Raw genomic sequence first — 22729 nt, 5'->3', positions numbered from 1 at the left:
AGGAAGAAGTAGATTTATGCTGCAGAGTTATAAAATGTTACATAGAAAGTTCTAAATATTCCATGTGCCTACAAAACATTTATTAGAGATGATAAATTCAAGTTGCAGAAAGCAAAATAAATAAGCAAAAATGTACATTACTGTATATTACTAACAACCTGAAAAGGAGAGTGAGAAAACAATCCCATTAATAACAGCATCAAAAGGAATAAAATACTTAGAAATAAAATTCACCAGGTAGTTGAAAGATTTGTATACTGAAAAAGTAAACAAGAAAATAATGTAATTAATCTGCATGTTTCCTACTCTGAAAAATGCAAAGGCATTTCAGAGCCCTGAGATTACTGAAATACTGATGATGTTTCCTGAAAAGCAGCAGTTGATGTCCTTTTAATATTTGTTATTCAATTACTCACTTAAAGGGTAATGATTACATGTTCAACTTAGTTCTGAAGAAATATTCTGTTTATACGTGCTAACATAGATAATGTAGGTAATGCAATGTGCAATTCTTGAGGCTCCAGCAATAATGAAAACTCTTCACTATCTCTAAAGAAAGCATATTGGGAAGGCAAATAATCTCAAGCAATATGATGAATGATTTCCATTCATACACTAAAATTTTTGTTGTACAGTAGTTAAGAGTGAGCACTGGACTAAAAGACAATTGGCTTGGAATTTTTAAAAAATGTCAATGTTATGAAAGACAAAAGGACAGGAGAACTGTTGTAGATTATATAAGACTTAGGAATTATGAAAACTAAATGCAATTTATGATTATTGATTATAAAATATATTTTAAAATTTATAAAGAGGATGGTGGATTGGCTTATGTGATAGAGTGCCTGCCTAGCAAGTGTGAGGCCCTGAGTTCAAACCTCAGTATCACAAAAAAGTTATAAAGAACATTATTGGAAGAACTGGAAAATTCATAGATGGAATATAAGTTAGGTTAATAGTATATTGATGTAAAGTTTATTGAGTGATAATGTTATTGTAGTTATATTGGAGAATATTCTTGTTCTATGAAGACATATTTAAATATTTAGAGGGAAAGTATCTTGATGACTACATCTTATTTTCAAGAAAAATGTATATATAAACACATTTAACTGTGTATGTGTATATATATGTAAATATATGTTTTGAAAATGAGCACAATAAAGCAAATTTGGAGAGGTGGTAGGTATTTGTGAATCTAAGTTAAAATTTTTTCAGTATTCATTCTATTATTCAGCTTTTCTGAAGATTTTAAATTTTGTTAAATAAAATGTAGGTGAAGGAGATTGATATTACGGAATTCAGACTGTCTGGCTTTTGAATTCTGACACTGTCAACTATAAGTTCTGTGATCTTGGGCAAGATCCTTAGCTGTTATTAGTCCTGTTCCTTTATCTGTAAAATGAGCATAATAGCTCCTTTCTCATAGAATAACCATGAATGATATACATATGAAGTAACTATTATTAATTATAAATATTATTGATCATAAGCCTGGAACTCTTAATAGAAGCATATTACTTAGGTAACCTATTATAACTGACTGATCCTGATGGGTTATGTCATTGTGGGATAGGATACCTCCTCCACAGAACTCATGGCATAGAACTGCCAGGTTGAGCTTATTTAAAATTCTTTATCCTCTTCTAGGAGGCTTACAGACTGCTAAAGGCTTCTTTGAAGTCCCAAGTCATCAACTATAGTGACTGTAATGAAAAAGTGGCTGAAACTGTTTATAACATGGGCAGGATCTGTTTTGCCAAAGGAGAATTCAGAAAGGCAATTCAGCTGCTAAGGAAGGTGAGCTAAGGAAGCCTCTGCCTGGTTTTGTTACATTTTCTCCTGGGTTTATGAGCAGAATATGAGGAATGTTGTACGTATATATGTATGAATTTTTCTTCCGTTCCCTTCCCTTCCTTCTGAGTTGTACAACCAATAAGTATACTTACAGAATCAAGGCTAAAGACTTTGTAATGTAGATAGAGATGGCTCTATGTGAAATCTAAGTTTGTTCAAAGTCAGAGGAAAAGACACTAAAGATCAACTAATATTTAAGTGAGCCAAGGGTGAAAGTCAGAAGCAATCCACAAATGTACACTAGCAAATGTAAGACCTGGAGAGATTTTCATCTCATTTCTGGTTAACAAAATGTAGATAGAAAACAGTAAATAACAGGAGAAAGGTGACTTAAATTTAAACATTCAGAGATAAAGAAAGCCTTTTGAAAATAAGTTGCAGGAGCCAGAGTAGCTTCTCCAAGGGAAGCATGAACACACAGATGGCATTATGCAATGAGGACAAAAACCTAGAAAGAGAGAAGACTTCACAATGAAAAAATGATAATTTGAGGCCAAAAGAATAGATTAAAAAATGCTAAGAATGAAATGAGAAGGGTTCCAGGGAAGCAACAAATAAATAAAACTCAAATTCACATTGAAAATAATGAAGACAGCCAGGCACTGGTGGCTCATGCTTGTAATCCTAGCTACTCAGGAGCAGAGATCAGAAGGATTGCAGTTCAAAGCCAGCTGAGGCAAATAACTCACAAGACTCTGTCTTGAAAATACCCAATACAAAACAAGACTGGTGGAGTGGCTCAAGTAGTGGAGCACCTGCCTAGCAAGTGTGAGGCCCTGAGTTCAAACTCCAGTATTGCCAAAAAATACATATAAAATAATGAAGAGAATGAAGACAGTCTTAACATGCTAATGTTGAACAATAGTACTCCAATCTCAAATCAGTCAGTTAAAAAAAGACAAAATCAGAATTCTGAACCTCACACCATCTGAATCAGTTCTGAGTTGTGTTCAGAAGCGTATTTTTAATAATTCAGAGGCAATTTTAATATCCTACTGATTTTAAAAATCAATGACTTATAAGACAAACTTGAAAAGCTCTTTGAAATGAAAGGAATATAGTGAAAAAGTGGTTGATGTAGATGACAAAGTAGGGATTCAGCCAATGAACTGTATACATCTCCAAAGAAGAAAATTATTATAGTTTCCAGTTATATCTATATTGTTTCCAATTACTGTACTGGAATAGAAGCTGCAAAGAGATCACTGAAGAAAACTTTCCTGAAATAAAAAAGACCTAGTGTACATTTTAAGGGCTTACCATGTTCAACACAAAATCAATAAAAAGAGAGCCCCTGGGCCAATAGGGTGTAACTCAGTGGTAGAACATATGCTTAGCAAGTCCAAGGCTCTGGGTTAAATTCACACCAAGAAGAAGAAAAAAAGCACCATCTAGACTTTTACCTAGCAATGAATATAGTATGTTCTATAGACTAAGTGTTTGTATCTCCCCCAAAACTTTATATGTTGGAACCTAATAATGTGATAGTGTTTGGAGGTGAGAGCTTTGGGACTGGAGCCCTCATGAATAGAATAGGATTAGTTCCCTTATAAAAGAGAAGCTAGAGCACTCCCTTGTCCCTTCTACCATGTGAAGTTACAGCAAGAAGATGGATGTCTATGAATCAGGAAGTAGGACTTAAGCCATGAAACCAAACACACTAAGATAGCATGGCTACATCCTCTATTTGGAATAGGAATTCAACTTAGAGATCTAGGATGCTGAAAGGTGTGTCTATCAGCTATGTTTCATTAGGACTTTAATCTTGCCCCAATACAATGCCCCATCCCAGAAGGAAATAGAAGTGGATTCTGACAGCAGGGTGATTGATTTAAGGTTTAAACACCATTTTCATGCTTCATGTCCACTAGCAGAACCTGGTAGTGAAGTATCTGAAATGGACTGTGCTAATGGACACTGCCCTGGGGTTTGGAAACTGCTCCTGGAACTAAAAAGAAGGGGACAGTAGAGACAGTATCAACTTTAGATGCTCAGAGGAAAAGCCTTTTGGTAAACAGAATACAATATAAAGAGGGTCATGCATATTTATAGTTTAGTGCATATATATATATATATGTTTAGTGATATTTTTGGCTGATTCTTTCTCGGAAATTCAGGTGTTATATAAAAAGAATAAAAAGGTGGATTGAGAAGCCATAGAAAAGACAAACATTAAGAGTTATAATCTGGGGCATGACTCAAGCAGTAAAAGCACCTGCCTTGCAAGTATAAAGCCCTGAGTTCAAACCCCAGTCCCACCAAAAAAAACCAGTCATGATCTTGGGAGGGAATAATTTTAATTGACATACAATAAACTGCATATATTTGATTTGTATAATTTGATCAGTTTCATTTCTATGCACCTAGGAAACTATTATTATAATACATATGATCAGCATAACCATCACCCACAAAAGTTTTCTCATGTCCCTGTATAATTCATCAATTCCACCCCTTACCAACACTACCCCCAGGCAATATCTGTTCTGCTTTTCTTACTATAGAGACTATAATGACTTTCGTCACTGTAACAAATACGTGAGTAAAACAACTTAAAGGAGGAATTATTTAGGCTTACAGTTGAGAGGTTTTATTCCATGGTTACAGGCTCTATTATTTCTGGGCTGTGGTGAGGCCATACATCATGGCAGGAGGCTATGGTGGAGCCAAGTTGCTCACCTCATAGTGCCCAGAGGGTAAGGGTCAAGGACACGATCCCCTTGAAGGGCACACATTTATGGACCTGTTTCCTTCAACTGGGCCCCATCTCTTCAAATTTCCACCACTTCCCAAAATAGTACCACCAGCTGGGGACTGAGCCTTTAACACATGAACCTGTAGGGGGACATTTGATATTCAAATCATAACAGATGCATTTTCATTTTCTACAATTTTATGTAAATGGAATATACAGTTTATATGTTTTATATGATTCTTTCATCTAGCTTATTTATTTTCAGATTCATCAATGTTGTCTTTGTACTTTTGACAAAAATCGTGTGTGTGTGTGTGTGTGTGTGTGTGTGTGTGTGTGTGTGTGTGTGTATTTCTTGACTCTCTTCTGCTCCATCAGTCAATCTTTATGTTGATTACTGTAGCTTTAAACCAAGTCCTGAAGTCAGGTAGTGTTAGTCCTCTAGTTCTTCTTTTTCAAAATTGTTGATGATATTCTGGGTCTTTGCATTTCCAAAAGAATTTTAGAATCACTATGCCAATTTCTATTTTTAAAAAGCTGGCTGGGATTTTTTATTGAGATTTCATAGAAGGCATAGATCAGTTTGTAGAGAATGGACATTTTAATAATATTTAGTCGGTTCGCCAATGAATATATCACTCCATTTATGTAAATCTTTATCTCAGTAATTTTTTGTATGTTTTAAGGCATAGGCCTTGTGCATCTTTCCTTGGATTTATTTAATGTCTTATATTTTTATATTTTAAATCAATCATTTTGAAATTTTATTTTCTGATTACTTCTTGATGGTACATAGAAATGCAATTGATTTTTTATATAATGACCTTGCTAAACTTCCTAAACTTGTTAGTTCTCATGGCTGTTTTGTAGATTCCATCAATTTCCTACACAAATGACTATACTATCTGCAATAAATACAGTTTTACATCTTTAATTCTAAACTGAATGCTTCTTATTTCTTTTCCTTATCTTGTAGCACTGGCTAGAATATCTAATGCACTGTTGAATAATAGAAGTGGGTGAGAACGGGCACCCTTGTCTAATTTCTGATTTAATGGGAAAAATTTTTGTCTTTCATTATGAGGTACTATGTTAACTTATGGATTTTATCTTCCTGATTTGCTCTGGGGGATAACCTAGAATGAATGATGAATATTGGAAAATTATTTTTCTGTATCTATTCAGATACTCTATGATTTTCATTTTAGATTGTCTTCAAGTTCACTTTTTTCTTATCCCATGTCAAAACTGTAATCCCATCCAGTATATTTTTGCTCTTAGACATTATAATTTCACCTCTAGAATTTTTATTTGGATCTACATACATATTTTTCCATGCCCCTGCTTAACTTGTTTCTAACACATTGCAATATATTATGTTACAGTAGTTTTTTGGGTGTTTTATTTTGCTTTGTTTTTTGGCAGTCCTAGGGTTTGAACTCAGGGTCTTATGTTTGCTAACCATGTGCTTTACCACTTGAGCCACACTACCAACCTTTTTGCTTTAGTTATTTTTTTAATAGGGTCTCACTTTATGCCTGTTCTCACCTGGGCCATGATCCTCCTGCTTATGCTTCCTGCATAGCTGGAATGACAGACATGTGTCACCACGTGCAGCTTTTTATTGGTTGAGATGGGGTCTTGCAAACTTTTTGCTAGGGCTGACCTTGAGTTGCAGTCCTCCTTATCTCTATCTCCTGAATAGCTGGGATTACAGGCATGAACTAGCACACCTGGCTAACAATAGTTTTAATACTTTTAAAAAAATATCTGTGTCCATTCTGTGGGTTGATTTTTTTTTCAGACAGGGTCTTGCCATGTAGCCCATGCCTCAAACTCATGATTTTTCCTGCCTCAGCCTCCCAAGTGCTGAGATTATAGGAATGTACCACCATGCCTTGCTTCTGGGTTGGTTTTGATTGGTTGCTTTTCCTCACTGTGCATCCCACTATTCTGGTTTTTTTTTTTTAAGTCCTTGTAATCTTTGTATGGATGCCAGACATTGTGTATTTTTTCTTGTCAGATGTTGGAGATTTTTGTATTCTTATAAGTATTCTTGAACTTCATTCTCCAAAATGAAGTTGTTTCCAGTTAAACTACTTGGAAACAACTTGATCCCTTCATGTCTTGTTTTTTAGGAATTAGATGCCACGTAGTCAAGGGCCAATTATCACCTATTACTAAGGCAAAGCTTTTGGTACACCACCCAAAACTCTATGAACAAGGAGGCTTTCCACTTTGGCTGTTGGAAACAGGCACTAACCTGGCCTTATATGAGTGCCACACATTGTCTCCTTTGAGCACTTCATATGATTTTTCCCCCAGTTTGTGCTGTTTTCTCACATGCATATGCAAGTCAGTTCTCTGCTCAGAACCTGAAGGGGACCCACTGCAGATATCCATGGTTCTTTTTCTGTGAAGGCATCTCCTCTTCATTACTCTTCCCTAAGAGTCTCCTGGGACTCTCAGCTCTATCAGGGAGTCTGGTGAGCCCCACTTGGCCCTCCTTTCCCATGTTATGGCCTGGAAACTCTCAAAGCAGTAATCTGGAGCAATCACATAATTTACCTCACTTATTTTCTCTTTCAGGGAGCATGGTCTTTTATTGCCTGATGTCTAGTGTCTTAAAAATCATTTCATGCATTTTGTCTACTCTTTTATTGGTTGTTTTTGGGTGGAGGGTAAATCTGGTCCCTATTATATTTTCACTGGAAACAGAGGTCGGACATATAATTTAATGGGAAACTGCCTAAGAGTAAAATGATGCAGCATCAGAATATAAGGCAGGTTTGGAATATATACACAGATTTCATTTGTACGTATCCATTTAGTTTTAACCATTTGGAAAATACTGATGAAAACCACTATTGCAGTCATATTTTAAGTAGAGATGCTAACAATTTTGAGGCCTGCTACTTTGATTATCCACAACCGTGTTGGGTGCAGTAGATGGGAATGCACATACAGCATGAGGGATGCAGAAGGTAACTAAAAGTCTTCAATCTGTACTCCTTTTCTCCTTGGTAAGGAAGGAAACAAGCATTCCACATGTAAAATTGTGCCATTCTAGTTCCACTAGTCCTCTTCTGAGTTTAGTCTGCAATTTCGGTGCTTGCTCTCTGATTCTCTTTAATCTGTTACATTTCTCACTTCACCTATAGTTCTGATGATTCAAATTCTTATATATGGAAGTGAGCACAATAAAAGCAGAAAGACTAAAAGTCACTTTACCCTCTTACAGAGGTGAGTTCTGGTTATGGATACCAGCCAGGTCTTCAAAGGAATATATGCTTAGCATGGCCTCTCCCTGATTCAAATAGATAGTATTGATTAACCTCTGTCACTGTTACTAGCAATGCTAAATCATGTGCTATCAATTAGGCCAAATCCTACACTGAGAAGAACAAGTTGACTTCTGATAGTCTATTAAAACCCAGTACAATGGTTTGCTGCTGCAATAACAGTCAGTGTTTACAATATCTCTTTGAATGCTGAGCAGTATAGCCAAATTCTACAAGACAAGGTCTTTGCTAACAGAGTTTGATAGATGTGATATGGACTATGCAAAGTCTAAGAGTACATTAAAATTATTTCTCTTGTTGAATATATAAAGTGTGTAGGTACTTAAACATAAGGCAAGTGTTGAGGGGGAATTTAGATGTCTCCACAGTTAATAATGAAAGAGTCTGTTCCAATTTTTTTAATGTTTAAAATTTAAACTACAGACTTGTTTAAATTTTGTATAGACTTGCCCCTTTCTTTAGCCTTGGCATATCATTAATGTTTGCTCATCTTAGCATGATGTTGACCTTAAACTGTTCTCTTCTGAGAAAGAAGAGAATTAAAATTTATTGAGTGTATACTAAATGTCTAAAACTGAGCTAGGTTCTGTTTAGAAAGGATTTCATTTAAACCTCATGAACACCCAATATGAAAGCTCTCATTTGACAGAAGGGAGCCCAATGTTCTGTAAAGGAATTTGCCCAAATCCTCTCTGTTCTGGAGATTTAGATCCCAGTAAGTACAATCAAAAGGCCATTTGCTTTTCTCTGAGAGCCCTCTAACAAACAGGGGCATGATGACTGGGTAAGAATCAGGACCTAGAAGGCATTCGCCAGAGATAGTTCACAATCAGACCCTTCTCAGCAGGCTCACCAGGACAGATAGGTGAGGGAGAAGATCCCATCCTGTCTCCACCTCAGTCACAGTCACACCTAAGGAAGGCCACACAGAAGGCTGTTTCCTCTTTTATTATTATCCAAAGAATGAGGTTCTTCAGTCTCACTCTGTAACACCCAGGTTAGGAGTGTCTAGAGGACCATCAACAGGGAAATACAAGAACTTTGCCCCCTGCCTGCCAGTATATATGAAAGCATATTTTCCTGATTAATAAACATAAAGATGTGAAATAACTATCATATAGAACTCCTTCCATTTCCCTTGCACTGTACCAAGTATTTATTTCTCATCCATAAACCACACTGTTAGATAGGTATTTTTTTTCCTCTCATGATTAAGCTCAGAATGTTTGTGTATCTTGTCAGAAATCACCCAGCTGGTAAGTATAGTAAGATTTGAACCCAAGTTAATCAGATTTCGAAAACTCCCTTTTTTCACTATGTAGTAGGATTCTGATTTTGATGAATTTGAGCATACAATATGGGCATATATGTTCATCAGGTAAGGCCCTAGAACCCATTTTACCTGTGGGGAAACTGAGAACTGATCTGCTCAAGTTAATTTGCCCAGGAAGAGGATGAGCTGGGATTTTAATGCAGGGCTCTCTAACACCAAAATGTGCCCTCTGCAGGCAGTTATCTTATACCATGAAGGTGGATTGCCTGGATTCAAAACTCAGGCTCCAACTCTCTGACTTCTAACCTAGGAGGAGTTACCTAACCTCTCTTAGCAACTACTTATGCATCAACAGAATAATAGTACTTTCCTCAACAAGTGGGCTTTCTGAGTTAATGAGATCATATACAATACCTTAGATCAGGGCCTAGCAGGTCTTAAATGTACAATGAATGTTGACATTGTAACAACTAAACAACATTAATGACACTAATTCTTTTTCTAAGGTACTAGAGATAATAGATCAGAATGTTTAAATAAGAAGTTTCTGTGCATCACTGTATTATCATGTTATGTTAAGAGTAAGGAAGGGGTAAGAGGTATACATGATGTGTTAAGACCTGTGATTGTAATCTGTCTCAGTCACTTAGGGAGCATGTGGCCTTGGGCAAATTACTTAACTTCCATGAACCTTGGTTGTTCTATCATCAAAATTCACAGAGTTGTGAATTTTAAATGAAATCATGTACATAAAATTCATATTTTAGTGTCCAGCAGAGTATATGCATAATAAATGTTAGCAAAATACTTCCTTCTTCTTCTTTATAGAGCACTACCTTTTACTTTAAGGTCACTAAATCAAAGTATTTGAAATCAGGGATAATTGCACTCTGTATTACTACGTTATATGTTTGAGAATTTGAATCTCTTAGCCTATCTAAAGTACGTTTCGTACTTAATCAGATTAACAGAACAAAACATATAATTTCAAAGAAATGTGTGATGTTTCCTTAAAACTGGAACAAAAGTTCTCACCTTGTATTTAAAGAGAGAAACTTCAGGACAACTGGAGTGAATCTATTTTCTCAGTAGCCTAAGGTTGCTTTTCCTCCCTTCTTATTGTTCTTCATTCATAATTTGACGAGGAAGAGAAATTAGGAGACATTTGTGTAAATAAATTCAGACCCTAGGTAGTCTGAGTTTCTTTTGGTGTTTCAAATCAAGTTAATCAGATTTTTAAAATGACTTTTTCTTTCACTATGTAATTGGGATTCTAACTTTAATGAATTTGAGTATACATATGGATATACCTCTTTAGCAGGTAAGGACTCCAGAAACCATTTTACAGATGGGGAAATTCAGACCTGATTTATTCAAGTTAATTTGCACAAGAAGAGGCCAAGCTGGGATTTTAATGCAGGTCTCCAATTCTTCTTCTTGTTAATGACAATGAGACCTAAACCTACCAAGAAAGTCCATATAAGGGGAAAAGAAGAGTTTTTTGAAAGACTCTGCTGTCACAGAAGTTGAGTCAATAAAGGTTTTTCTTTCCCTGAAACAAGACCATATCTCATTCCTTAAGAACTGCTGAGCAAAGCTGTAGGAGTAGCTGCCAAAGCCCAGATGTCAAAATGAAGTACAAGAATTGTTCTCTTTGCTTCGGCATCTCACTGCAATAATCAATCCCAGATGTCTGGAACTCTCCGAGTTTTCCGATGTGCTTTTTACCCCCCGCCCCGCCCCCTGCCTAGGAACTTGGTGACAACACTCACTGGACTTTTATTGCCAGGAGCCTGAATTCTTGGCTTTGATGCCTTTGCAATGAAGTTAAAACAGAACTGACCCCTTGAAGTTGGGAATTAATTCCAAGGTTCAATGATAGTTACAAGGGCATTGCATGAGATTTTAGTGATAGAAAAGGCATAGAAAATCTCAAATTTAATAGTAAACATGGAGGTAGTTTAATCTAACTTTTACCTAAATCACAAATGTACTTCAATTTTAATCATTTATACATCAAACTCCTTCTAAGAACTAGAAATGTTAATATATTTAAGCTATTTTCCTTCCAGGGAAAACAGACACAATTGTCCAAATTACAGATTAGACTATAGTAAGTAAGTCTTTAATAGAAATGAAAACAAAATGGACAAGTAATAAATTACAAGGCTAGAAATATGAGAAGAAACTGTGTGCCTGTTGTAGTGGGGTGAGGGTCTTCATACAAATGCAGAATATGGCTTCAACAGGTGGAAAAGATGCCAGAGGAGAGTATTCCAAGTAGCATGAACAAAAGCATAGTGTCATGGAGATTCTGAGGAAAAGTAAGTAGCCATGAGTGGTCATAGTTTAAATACATGCTGCAGGTTAACTTGGAAATAAAGATTGGGGCCAGATTGGGGAACTTTTATGTTCTATGTTAAAAAGTTTAGAATTCATTTAGTAGACAGAAGTACATGACCAATTGCTACCTTTCAAACATGAACTCTGACAGCAATGAGAAGGAAAAATGGTGCCTACAGAGAGGTAGGGAAAGCAGAAGGTAAATCCAATAGTCAGAAAGAGAGAGAGAGAGAGAGAGAGAGAGAGAGAGACCCTTTAGAATCTAAAGCCATAGTCGAAGGAATGCATATGGGAGGAGATCATCTTGGAGGATGTCTAGGAGGGACTTAGGAAGATAATGATTTCCGTATTATATGTGTTATGTTTGAGGTACCCACAGCACATCCACTTGGCTATGTCTAGTAAGCTCCTTGCTGTTTGGATGAAGAACTTAATAAGATAGATTCTGAAACTGAGAATGGGCAAGGTAACTCACTGATTATGTGTATGTGAAACAAGAAGTCTTTTGGAAAGAACTTTGGAGAAAATATAATATGGTGATTTGTTAGCAGAGCACTGTGGCTCAAATTTGAAGTTTTCTATTAATAGTGAGAATTCTTAAGTCTTACTTTCTTCATCTATAAAAATATAAGTAAGAAACCTGAGTGCTTGTGGCTCAAGTCTGTAATCCTAGCTACTCAGGAGGCAGAGATCAGGAGGATAGCAGTTCGAAGCCAGCCCAGGCAAATAGTTTGTGAGACTCTTATCTTGAAAAACCCTTCACAAAAATAGGACTGGTGACTGGTGGAGTAATTCAAGGTGAAGGCCATGAATTTAAGCCCCAGTACCACAAAAATAAATAAATAAATAAATTAATTAATAAGAGCACTCTTATTTTAAGTGCTTAATGTATGGCAGGCACATAGTTTCTGTGAAATAATTATAATAATCATTATGTATCACTTAGAAGACGGGGACTCAGAAAGAAACCTTAGAGAATTAGGAGTCAGGAAAGAACCAAAGGAGGAAAAAGTTTCAAGGAAGGAGTAATCAATATAATTGTCATGAAAGAGAATACAATATTGTCATAAAAGAGATTAAAGGACAGTTCAAAGAAGAGGAAATGGAAATGGCCCATAAACACAAAAAATCAGGCTGGCAGAGTTGCTTAAGTGGTAGAGTGCCTACCTAGTAAGCAAGAGACCCTGAGTTCAAACTCCAGTGCTGCCAAAAAACAACACACACACAAACACAAAAAATCCTCAATCTCATACAGAATTAACACATTTAAAACAATGAAATGCCATTTTACCTTATTGTATGTGTAGTAATGAAACATATAGGCACTGCAAACCCAGCTCTGTCAAAAGTATGGGGAGATTAGCTCTGTTTTCTATTTATAAAGCAGGTTGTTTATATTATCTTTTTGGTGGACATTTGGAGAAAATTTGGTAAGAATGCTCGCATGCATGTGTCCAGTGACACTGAAATACTACTTGGAATCTGTCTTTTGAGATGTCTCATGCTTGCTAGGCAGGTGCTGTACCACTTGAATTACTCTGCCAGCCCTGTCTTTTGAGATCTTTACACAAATGTTTAATAGACAGATGATTGCAGATGTGAAGAGTGATGACTAATAAGAAGCTATTATATTAGAAAATACAAAGCCATCACTTTAATCACTGACAGTAGCATGAAATGTGTTAGAACAGATTTTTGAGATTACTGCTTGCCAGTACCTGATTAAACACCATCTAGAATCAGGAGCTAATTCATTACTTCTCAAAATGGTCCTTTCCATTACAGACAGTTCTAATTGTAGAAGAATGTAGAAGTTAAGGTTGTAAAGTAAATCTAGGGTTAGATCTGTGTTTGAAGGCTCCACCACTTTCCATATGTGATTAAGCAAGTTTCCCTAAGATTCAGTTTTCTCTAATGACAGTGTGAATAGTATCTATAATATGAAAATATAATGCAGAGTAAATGAGCTTATTCACATAAAGTGAATAATCGAATATTTGGTATATAGTAAGTGTTCAATAAATATTAGCTATTTTTACAACTACCTTTTCATCCAGACTTATTGGATGTATGCAGCATCAACTTCATTTTTGCCCCCATCTGATGTCTCTGGAAAAGGTGCATACTGAAAGTTATTTTGGGGGGAGAGGTCTTTCTTTTTTTTTTGTCTTTTCTGTTTTTGGTGCTGGGATCAAACCCAGGGCCTTGCACATGCTAGGCAAGCACTTTACCACCGAGCTACATCCCAGCCCTGAAAAGTTATTTTTATATACCTTTCTAACAGTCTCAAACTGTTGAAGTCAACAGAGGGAGCAAAGAAACTATCCCTTTCTCTTCAGAAGAAGAGAAGGAAGGTACCACAATTCCCATCAGCCTATTAGTGTTCTACTCTCCTTTTGGTCATGTGAACAAAATGGAACAGCCTCTTCAGGGCTGAGGGCTAGGGAAGGAAAGCCATAGGAAAATAGGGTGGAAATGGTGACAGGAAGCAATTACCTACAGAGAGAATTGCATCAAGAAAAAACAAAATAGGCAATATGTTCAGTAAGTTTGATATTAGCCAAGCCAGTCATAGGCAAGACCTTAAAGGTGCAATTTATGCTCCACAAACTATATTGTTTGCTTGCTGCTTTTCCTACCATTTATTAGTAAGTACTCCAACACTGCCTCTATGAAATTAAAGAAACTGTTTGGTCAAGCCTTGCTGTGAGTGAGTGATGGAGGAGCACAATCTGCTTCAGGATCCAGATACCTAGGGGCAGCAGCTTTTTCAGATCAGGATTCTAGGACTAATTGGAGGCAGTGGTGAGATGAAGAAGTAAAAACTCTGAAACTTTTAGTTCTTGGCCTTAGGGTCTCCATTATGAGGACTGGGCTGCTAAGCTACTAATTGCCAGCTGGGGTACCTTGTCTTCAGCAGAGCCATGAGGAACTTTGCTCTGTCAACAAACATGGATGGATTGGAGTGTCTAGCAAGGAATGAGGCAAAGAAAGTACATACACTTTATCTCATGGTCTCATTCTGTTACTGATTTTACTGGAGTGACACTCAAGGTTAGGATTGGGGGGAGTTTGCTTTATTATTGTTGTCTGCCATGGGGTGTGAGTGAGGGAACAGTTAAACTTCTACAACAAAATTGCTACTCAGGTATGGAAAAAAGAGCACTGTACTACAAGTCAAGTTACCTCCTGTGTGATACCGTTTCTGCTGTGAAATGCTGTCTAAGTGACTCAAGTCACTTAAACATTCTAAGCTCAGTTTGCTCATCTTCATTCATTCCTTCAACCAACATCTGGTAACCACTTACTAAATGACAGTTGCAGCTAGAACTGTAGGTGGTAATAAAAACAAGTAAAACATGATCATTTATCCTAAGGCAACAATGCTCTAGTGCAAGAAAAAAACCCACAGAAACAGTGACAACATGAAGTGTAAGTTCTGGAATAGAGGTCTCAGTGCAGTGAGAGGAGAGAGAATCTGTGGGAGCTGGAAAAGACTTCATAGAGAGGTGACGTTTGAGTCATTTCTTGAAGGACAAGTAACAGTTCAACCAGGTGGAGAAGAGAAGCCATTCCAGGAAGAAGGAACTTTATGTGCAGACACCAAGGCATGACAGAGGGCAGTGTGTGCAAGGAATGGTAAGTACTTATGGCTCTAGTACAGGGCATCATACCAAATGGTATGGAATGCTGGTTCCAGTGCATGTGCACTGCTTACCTGGAGGAGAGAGGAAGGCTCTGTGGCAGAAATCAGCTTAGGAAAAACCAAAGTGGGTTAAACAAAGTGACATGGGTTTCCTGAAGAATTCCTCAGGACTTTGAAAACACTAAACTTCTCTATGGGCATGATGAAAACAAATAAATTTTTAAGAAACTATTTTTATGCATCTGAATTGTTTTGGAATGATTAGTGATTTAAATTTTGACAAATAAAACCTGTCTAAAGAGCCAAAAGAGACTAAGGTTTAATTTTGTTCAAAAAATCTGGGCCCTACTTTAGGATATAATGAAGTCTTTATGAACAATGACTATCTCACCAACGAACTATTTTATCTGATCATGGAAACATGATGTCAACACATCCCTATGAATTAATTGTTCCTTATAATTCATGGTGGTTAAGGGCCATAGCTCTTACACCAGGTGTGGTGGCGTGTTCCTGTTGTCCCAGCTACTTCGGAAATTGAAGCAAGAGGATCACTTGGCCCTAGGAGTTTGAGGTCAGCCTGGGCAATGTAGTGAGACCAAGTTTTGCTGTAGCTCTGGCCAAGCCCGGATTCAAATTCCAGAGCCACCACTTACTAGCTGTGTGGAATCTGGCTTCCTCATTTGTAAAACGGGGATAGTACAGCACTGTGTCAGCGCTGCTGTGAGGAAAGAGATTATCTTTGTAAGTGCATAGCAGAATGCCTAGGCACACAACATCATGTACTAGGTAACAGCTACTTTTGTTTTAATTCAAACCTCGATTTAGACTTTATTACCTTCTAGTTCCACCATGTGTGCATAGAACCAGTGGAGATAGGGACTGGTTACTTTGAAAAGCTACCACCAAGCTATTGTTGGAAACATTTTGTTGGTTAACATTTCAAATGTGACCTAGAACTTATCAGTCCCTGGAAACAGATATAGACAAGGCAGTCTAATACAGTCACGTTAAGTCCAAAGAAGATAATATGCACTGGAAATCATTTGTCCTTTTATTGAACTAAAGATTTCAGGTAAGAGAAATCCTGCCACCGTGTGGTGAGAGAATCACAGGCCCGAGGCCAATTGCTAGTTACTCTAATAGCCCTCAGCCCTCAGGTATTGGCCTTGGTTTGATGAGATGCCAGGCAACTGACTTATCTGTGCCTATTTTCTATGCTTAGAATCATATTATCTCTTGGTTTATTGAGAAGAAAATCAAAAGTGCCACATAGCTTTCTGTATTTTATGCAATCTGGTAGTAGACAGTGAACCAGTCTTCAGTGAGATTTGCAGATTTTGAAAAAAACAAGTTGGTCTTAAAATTGTGTTGCTCATATTTCTATGGGACATTTTTTCCCCAGTTAAGTGCAATGGAAGCCACACCTTTTTTTAGGCTTGAAGTATAAATGGAAGGTAACCGAAGAACACTTAAAAACTGTTTCTGGATCAGTCATTTAGACCATGTTACTCTTAACTCCAGGTCAACACCTCCAGTATTAGGAAATCAGAATACAGGACTCTTAATGGCTAGAAACAGGGAAGGCAGATCCTCTTTTTAGCACTTATAGGGCCTCTGGACTTTACTCTCTGTACTCGAAATCACCTGAAAAGCCAGATATGGTGGTATACACCTGTAATCCTCGCACAGGGGAAGCTGAGGCAGGACTCCGAGTTCCAGGCTAGCCTGGGCTGCATAGCAAGACCCTGTCTCAAAAAAAGAAGGAATTTTCTGAAAGTCATGAACTATATATATTAAATAAATTCAATAGGTTTTTCAGCTGTCATTAAAAGCCATCCAGGTAGCTCATATATCCATGGCTTGACAACTAATCAAGGGAAGAACTCCCTGGTCTTTTCAGAAAAACCCTACAGGCCTGTTAGAAAAGTCAGCATTTAGTGACATAATAGAGACACAGTCAGGCTGAGTGCAGCCTGTTAGCCAAGATACCACAGTGATTTGGTGCTTTAGACAGGCAGGGATAATCATGGAGGAAGACAAGGGCAGTGCCAAGAAAAATCACAAATGATTTTCTCCTTTCCTCTAGGTCTTCTATACAAGGTAGCCAACAATAAAGGCAATGCTACTGATAAAAATCCTAAACCACAAAATAGGTTTATCAATACCCACAGCAGGGGCAGAACGAAAGCAGAAGAGGGTTTTTTTTTTTTTTTCTCATTTATTACTAAGGACTCAGAACAAAGTTCCACTTAGCAGCAGCATATCAGGTAAAACATCCAGGCGCCATTAGAAACCAGGACCACATCTGTAACTTGGGGAGAATCTAATTTTAGACATAGACTTTGTGTAAGTTAGTTCTTTGTCACTGGGATCCCATTACCTTCCATTTCACTTTCCTAACTTTAATTTTACTTCTGATTGTTTTTGGGGGGACCTAGAGTGCTGGGGATTGAACACAGGGCCTCACACAGAGTAGGCAGATCTACCAATGAGCTACATCCCCAGCCCTCAGTCCTGATTTTTAAAAAAATTTTTGCAAAACCTAAGCAGTTTATTGGTGAACATTTTAATACATTATTTGGAAGTGTCTTCAGGAACATGTTTTTTTTTTTTTACTAAAACTGCTGTGAGGAATGTTTGATTCTTCTGAGATATTTGCCCTGATTTGATTGGTCATAACATGTTAGAATACAAAATGATGTTTTTATAATATAAGTGAGGAAATTAGGGACAACACTGACTAAGGAATCTGTTCAAAGTCAGCCTGGTAGGTTATAAAGCACATTTCCTGATTACAGAAGATTACTCTTTCCATCCCACTGTGCTAGCTCCACCAAACTGGCTTTGAAACCTTGTTTTAGAAAAATAATGTTAAGTCCCTAAGAAATCCTTAGCCCCCAAGGAAGTATATAATCTGTGAAAAGAAACTGGCAATCTCAAATTACATTCCTTATTTTCTTCTTAATGTATTCAGGGACAAAGAAACTCATTTTAGTTTACACTATAAAAATTGTTATTTTTCCCTCTTCATCCCTTTTCAGTTACCTGAGCTTATTTAATGGAGAATCTACATGTCTCACTATTAACAATCCTGTTACTCATAGAACTGTGTTTTGTTGCTTCATTCAAGAAATTTTATCGTATTTGTCCAGCCTGTAAAATTATAATAACCAGCCAGTCCCCAAGGCAGAAGTACATAAATACCAATTAACCCAAAAGATTTTGCTATTTTGTAAGACCCCAAACTGACAAACCCTTATCAGTAACACAATAGCATACAAGTAAAAATACTATTATAAAATTTTACAGTGTAACTAATCTTACATTTGAAATTTGTAATATTCCTAGTTTTTCTTTATAATGTCTGAGATTTTGATTTTAAAATGCTTTATGAAAGTATCAATGATGAATGTTACAGTTTTAATACTCACACATGACAAAATTTAAGGCAGCACCTAGGTTGGTCCCAATAGTTTTCTTTCTCAAATACTACTTAAAAGCAACTTTAGGTTCAGAGCAAAATAGCCAAAGATACAGAGATTTTCTGTATAATTCCTGGCCCCACGCATGCACTGCTACCTTCATTACCAACATCCCACCAATGGTGGGATGAGCCTACAGTCAATGAGCCTACACTGACACAACAGTCACCAAGTCTATGGTTTACATTACAGCTCACTCTTTGTGGTGTATGTTTATGAACCTGGAAAAAATATATGACATGTATTTACTATTACAGTATCATCCAGAGTAGTTTTATTGCCCTAAAATCCTGTGCTCCACTGAAAAGTTTTAAAAATTTACAATTTTGTGAAATATTTTAAGAAACCACCTAGAAATATTCAGTGTAATAAAAATTAATATTAATATTTTATATATTTTTTGAATTCTTACTGGGAACTGTAGAGTAGAACAAAGATGCTCTTCTAACTTGGATCAATGGGAACCAGCAATCTGCATAACACAGTGCAGTCAAAGGCTTGATATTTCTCCTATCCAAGTACTAGCCAGGCCCAACCCTGATGAGCTTCTGAGATCAGACAAGACTGGGTGTGTTCAGGGGATATGGCGGTAGACACATCTAATGAACCTGATCTAATATTCACAGCTCTTGCAATTCTTCTGAATTAGCTAAGGCACTGACTTTTTTGAGGTGCATGAGGATTAGCTATTTCCTGTAATCTCTGTACCAAGTTAGAAGAAAAAAAGGATTCGAGCCTGGATCAAACTGTCTCATATATGTATTTCAATAAACGTTTTTAGCAAGCACATAGAAAAACTTACGCATTCTGTTCTGTGAATTCTCTGAAGCCACAATGTTTTGGTAAGTTCACCCATCACTTTGCATGAAACTCCCACTTAATGTAGGCCTGGCAATATTCCAGATAAGATTGTCCTTACCTAGTTAGTAACAGCAACCAAAAATCTTTAGGCAAAAATGGTAGGAAGCAAGACCATTTAGAGATTAAGCCTCAGCACCAATCCCCATGAAAATACATTACAGACCTTACAAGATTATTTCCCTTTCATGGAAGCATGAAGAACTTCTAGTCCACATATCCTGAGTATCTCTAGCTTTGCCAATAAAAGCTACTACTAGGATTTATTATACTAATCAAGACACTTTTAATTCCAAAAGAAAAATCTACTTCAACACTTACTATCAAAACCTCTGACCATGATTAAGATAAAGATACTAGAAGTACTTCTAACAGTTGCTGGTGGGATTTCTAATTAAAATACTAGCTGTCAACTAGTATGGTAGTAATGGGAAATCCATTACAGCTACTGACAGAGGGGTACACATAACCTGACTGGTCAAAACAACACAACCTACTGAAGAGAATGTAAATTACAAACTTATTTAAAAATACTATACTTCTCCAGTTCCTCAGGAATCAAAAACTTTAACTTGATAAGGGAGAGGCAGTGTGAAGATGAAGCAAAGTCTATTCTGAAAGATCCCCATCCTAAACTGTTCAGAATGGCACATGCTACCCTTTCAAGCAATTATAAATAATTTTACTAGGACTCCTTGACAACATCACAGAAATTCTGTGGCTTATTATATAAATGATTGTGTTATAAGTATTTGTATTAAAAAAGTGGAATTTAATGAATTATTTTCATTTTTTTATTACTTTGAACTTTTACATCAATTCCAGGTAGAAGTTTATCAAATGGAAAATTAGTTTTTTAAAAAAGATTACCTATCCATTTATGGTAAACACAATTACACAGAAAATGAGAGAAACTCCAAAAAGGCAAAACTAAAATTCTTACCTAGATTGTGTTCTCCTATAATGCTATGTGTGAAATGGCAGTACCAAAGTGTCAAGGGCTCTGCTTGAGGAAGCATTTCCCCTAGTGGTCATTCATTGGAGCTAAAACAAAATTAAACTAGCAAAAGAGAATATTAAACTAATTAACTAGTAAAAGAGAAAATTAAACTACTTCAAAGAAAATACACATAAAGAGGAAATTTTTTATTGATTGATTGGTAGGATGGGGTTTGAACTCAAGGCTTTGAGCTGGCAAAGCATGTGCTCTACAGATTGAGCCAGACCTCCAGTCCCTTTTGCTCTGGTTATTTTAGGGTCTTGCAAATTAGTTCTTCAGGCTGGCCTGCAACTGTGATCTTCCCAGTCTCAGCCTCCTAAGTAGCTAGGATTACAGGCATAAGCCACCATTCTTTATTATATCAGTTTAAAGTGATTTGGAATGAATCATGAGTTTCTTAATTCTAAATAGTTGAAAACACATGCAGCTAAAAATGATAGCTTTAAATGTGCAGATACTCATTCTTCCTTATTTATAGTTGTAAGTTCAACTTTAAAAGAACGTTAGATTGAAATCAATTTAGAGGTAAATGGTCAGAATTAGTAACTAATATGCTAAAAGATTATCTGAAAGTGGGTATTCTTTTATCTAACAAATGTTTATTGAATGCCTATTATATCCTAGCACTGTTCTAGGTGCACAACATACAAGTGAACAAAAATTTAAAAATTACCCTATTTTAAATTTTTTGCATGAAGGAGGGGTTCTACTAAAAAACAGAAAACCTAGTAGGGCACTGGTGGCTCACTGCTATAATCCTCGCTACTCAGGAGGCAGAGATCAGGAAGATCATGATTCAAAGCCAGCCCGGGCAAATACTTTGCAAGACCTTATCTCAGAAAACCCCATTACAAAAAAAGCTGGTGGAACGGCTCAAGTGTAGGCCGAGTTCAGGCCCCAGTAGCACACACACACACACACACCAGAAAACCTAGACAAATTCTAAAAGTGCTATAAAACACTGTAATACTGCCCTCTTTTAAATATAAAGGAAAACTGTAGTTACTGAAATACTGACTAGCTATTTCCAAAATTATGTTTTAGATTTTTTTTGCTCTTGGTATTTATCCAAACAAAAAAAAATATTTTGACATTTACCAGATTCATTTCCTTCCTAAACACATTACTACACTTCACAAAATCCCAAGCCCTGGTATAGCAGCTGGGCATCAAGAGACTGCCTGAGAGATAGTCAACGTCAGAACTGCGCATGTGCCAGGGAAGAGGTCCTGCAGCAGCTGTGGAGCTGCTGCCCGAGGAGCATCTGCTAACACACTCTAAGCCATCTTCCTCCAGGGTTCTAGGGTCGATTTTAAGGAGGGATATTGCAAAGGTGAATTTTGGTGAATATCACTGAATGCTTCTCAATCATCATTAGTTTGGAACACTTATTTGGGGTAAAGGGTGGTCATAATAACTAGAATTAATGGGTAAAGGCCAGGAAGGTTTACTGAATCCTGCAATGGCATGGCAGTCTGTTCCCATGAAGAAGTGTCACACCCAAAAGGATAAGAGTGCCAGTCTACATTATGCCATTGTCATGTGGTACAGTTAAGAAAGACACTTCACATTTTAATCATGTATTTTTTTTCTGCTCAATATTTGTAGGCCACAAAAAATGTTTCAGTGAAAACTGCCCAGGAAAGTACAAAATCACTTAATGACTGTTTTTCTATACCTCGGTTTATTATAGGCAAACAGGAGGTATCTAATTAAATACTTAAAGCACCAAACAGTTCTGAGAACAAAAAGAAAATTTAAGTCTGAAGGCTGTTTTATATACTGCTCACAGGCTTTTTCAAAGGCATACTTTAAAAATCATATAAGGAATTGTTTGGACTGTTTTGGTGGCACCTCAACTTTAGAAGGATTGCAAAGAAATCTCATGCAAAAGCAATCACTCCAATGTAAACTGTTATTAAAACAACAGTATTCTTCATAACAGTGGTTCCCAAACTTAGGCACACATAAGAATTTCCTGGGGGACGCTTGTTAAAATAGATTGCTGGCCCCATCCCAAGTTTCTGAGAAGTACCCAGGTGATTCTGATATTGGTCTGGATATTTTGCTTTAAAATCTAGTCTTCAGAATTCAAACTAATAGGCCCAAATGCTTTTGCTTTTTCTAACACCAAAGAACATTTCAGATATGGCTTCACCAAACTTTAAATCTTTAGACTTTCACCTAAACAGAACATACATAATTCATTTTGAGTCAATGATTACCATGAGTTTAAAAGACAGAATCACAGAACAGCCCAATAAACTGAA

The 22729-nt window shown here is 36.7% G+C and overlaps 1 protein-coding gene across 1 annotated transcript in view; it reads left to right on the top strand.

The window, feature by feature from the left end:
* Ttc23l (tetratricopeptide repeat domain 23 like) overlaps positions 1-4869 on the top strand; it is a 43385-nt gene extending 38516 nt beyond the window's left edge. Inside the window, exon 10 of the mRNA XM_074077644.1 lies at positions 1651-4869. Within this exon, the coding sequence (XP_073933745.1) occupies positions 1651-1809 (159 nt within the window). The 3' untranslated portion in view covers positions 1810-4869. The remainder of the gene's footprint in view (positions 1-1650) is intronic.
* The last annotated feature ends 17860 nt before the right edge of the window (positions 4870-22729 follow it).

This window comes from Castor canadensis, chromosome 6 (assembly GCF_047511655.1).
Source record: "Castor canadensis chromosome 6, mCasCan1.hap1v2, whole genome shotgun sequence".
Classification (NCBI taxonomy): domain Eukaryota; kingdom Metazoa; phylum Chordata; class Mammalia; order Rodentia; family Castoridae; genus Castor; species Castor canadensis.
This window is presented reverse-complemented; position numbering and strand designations above follow the sequence as displayed.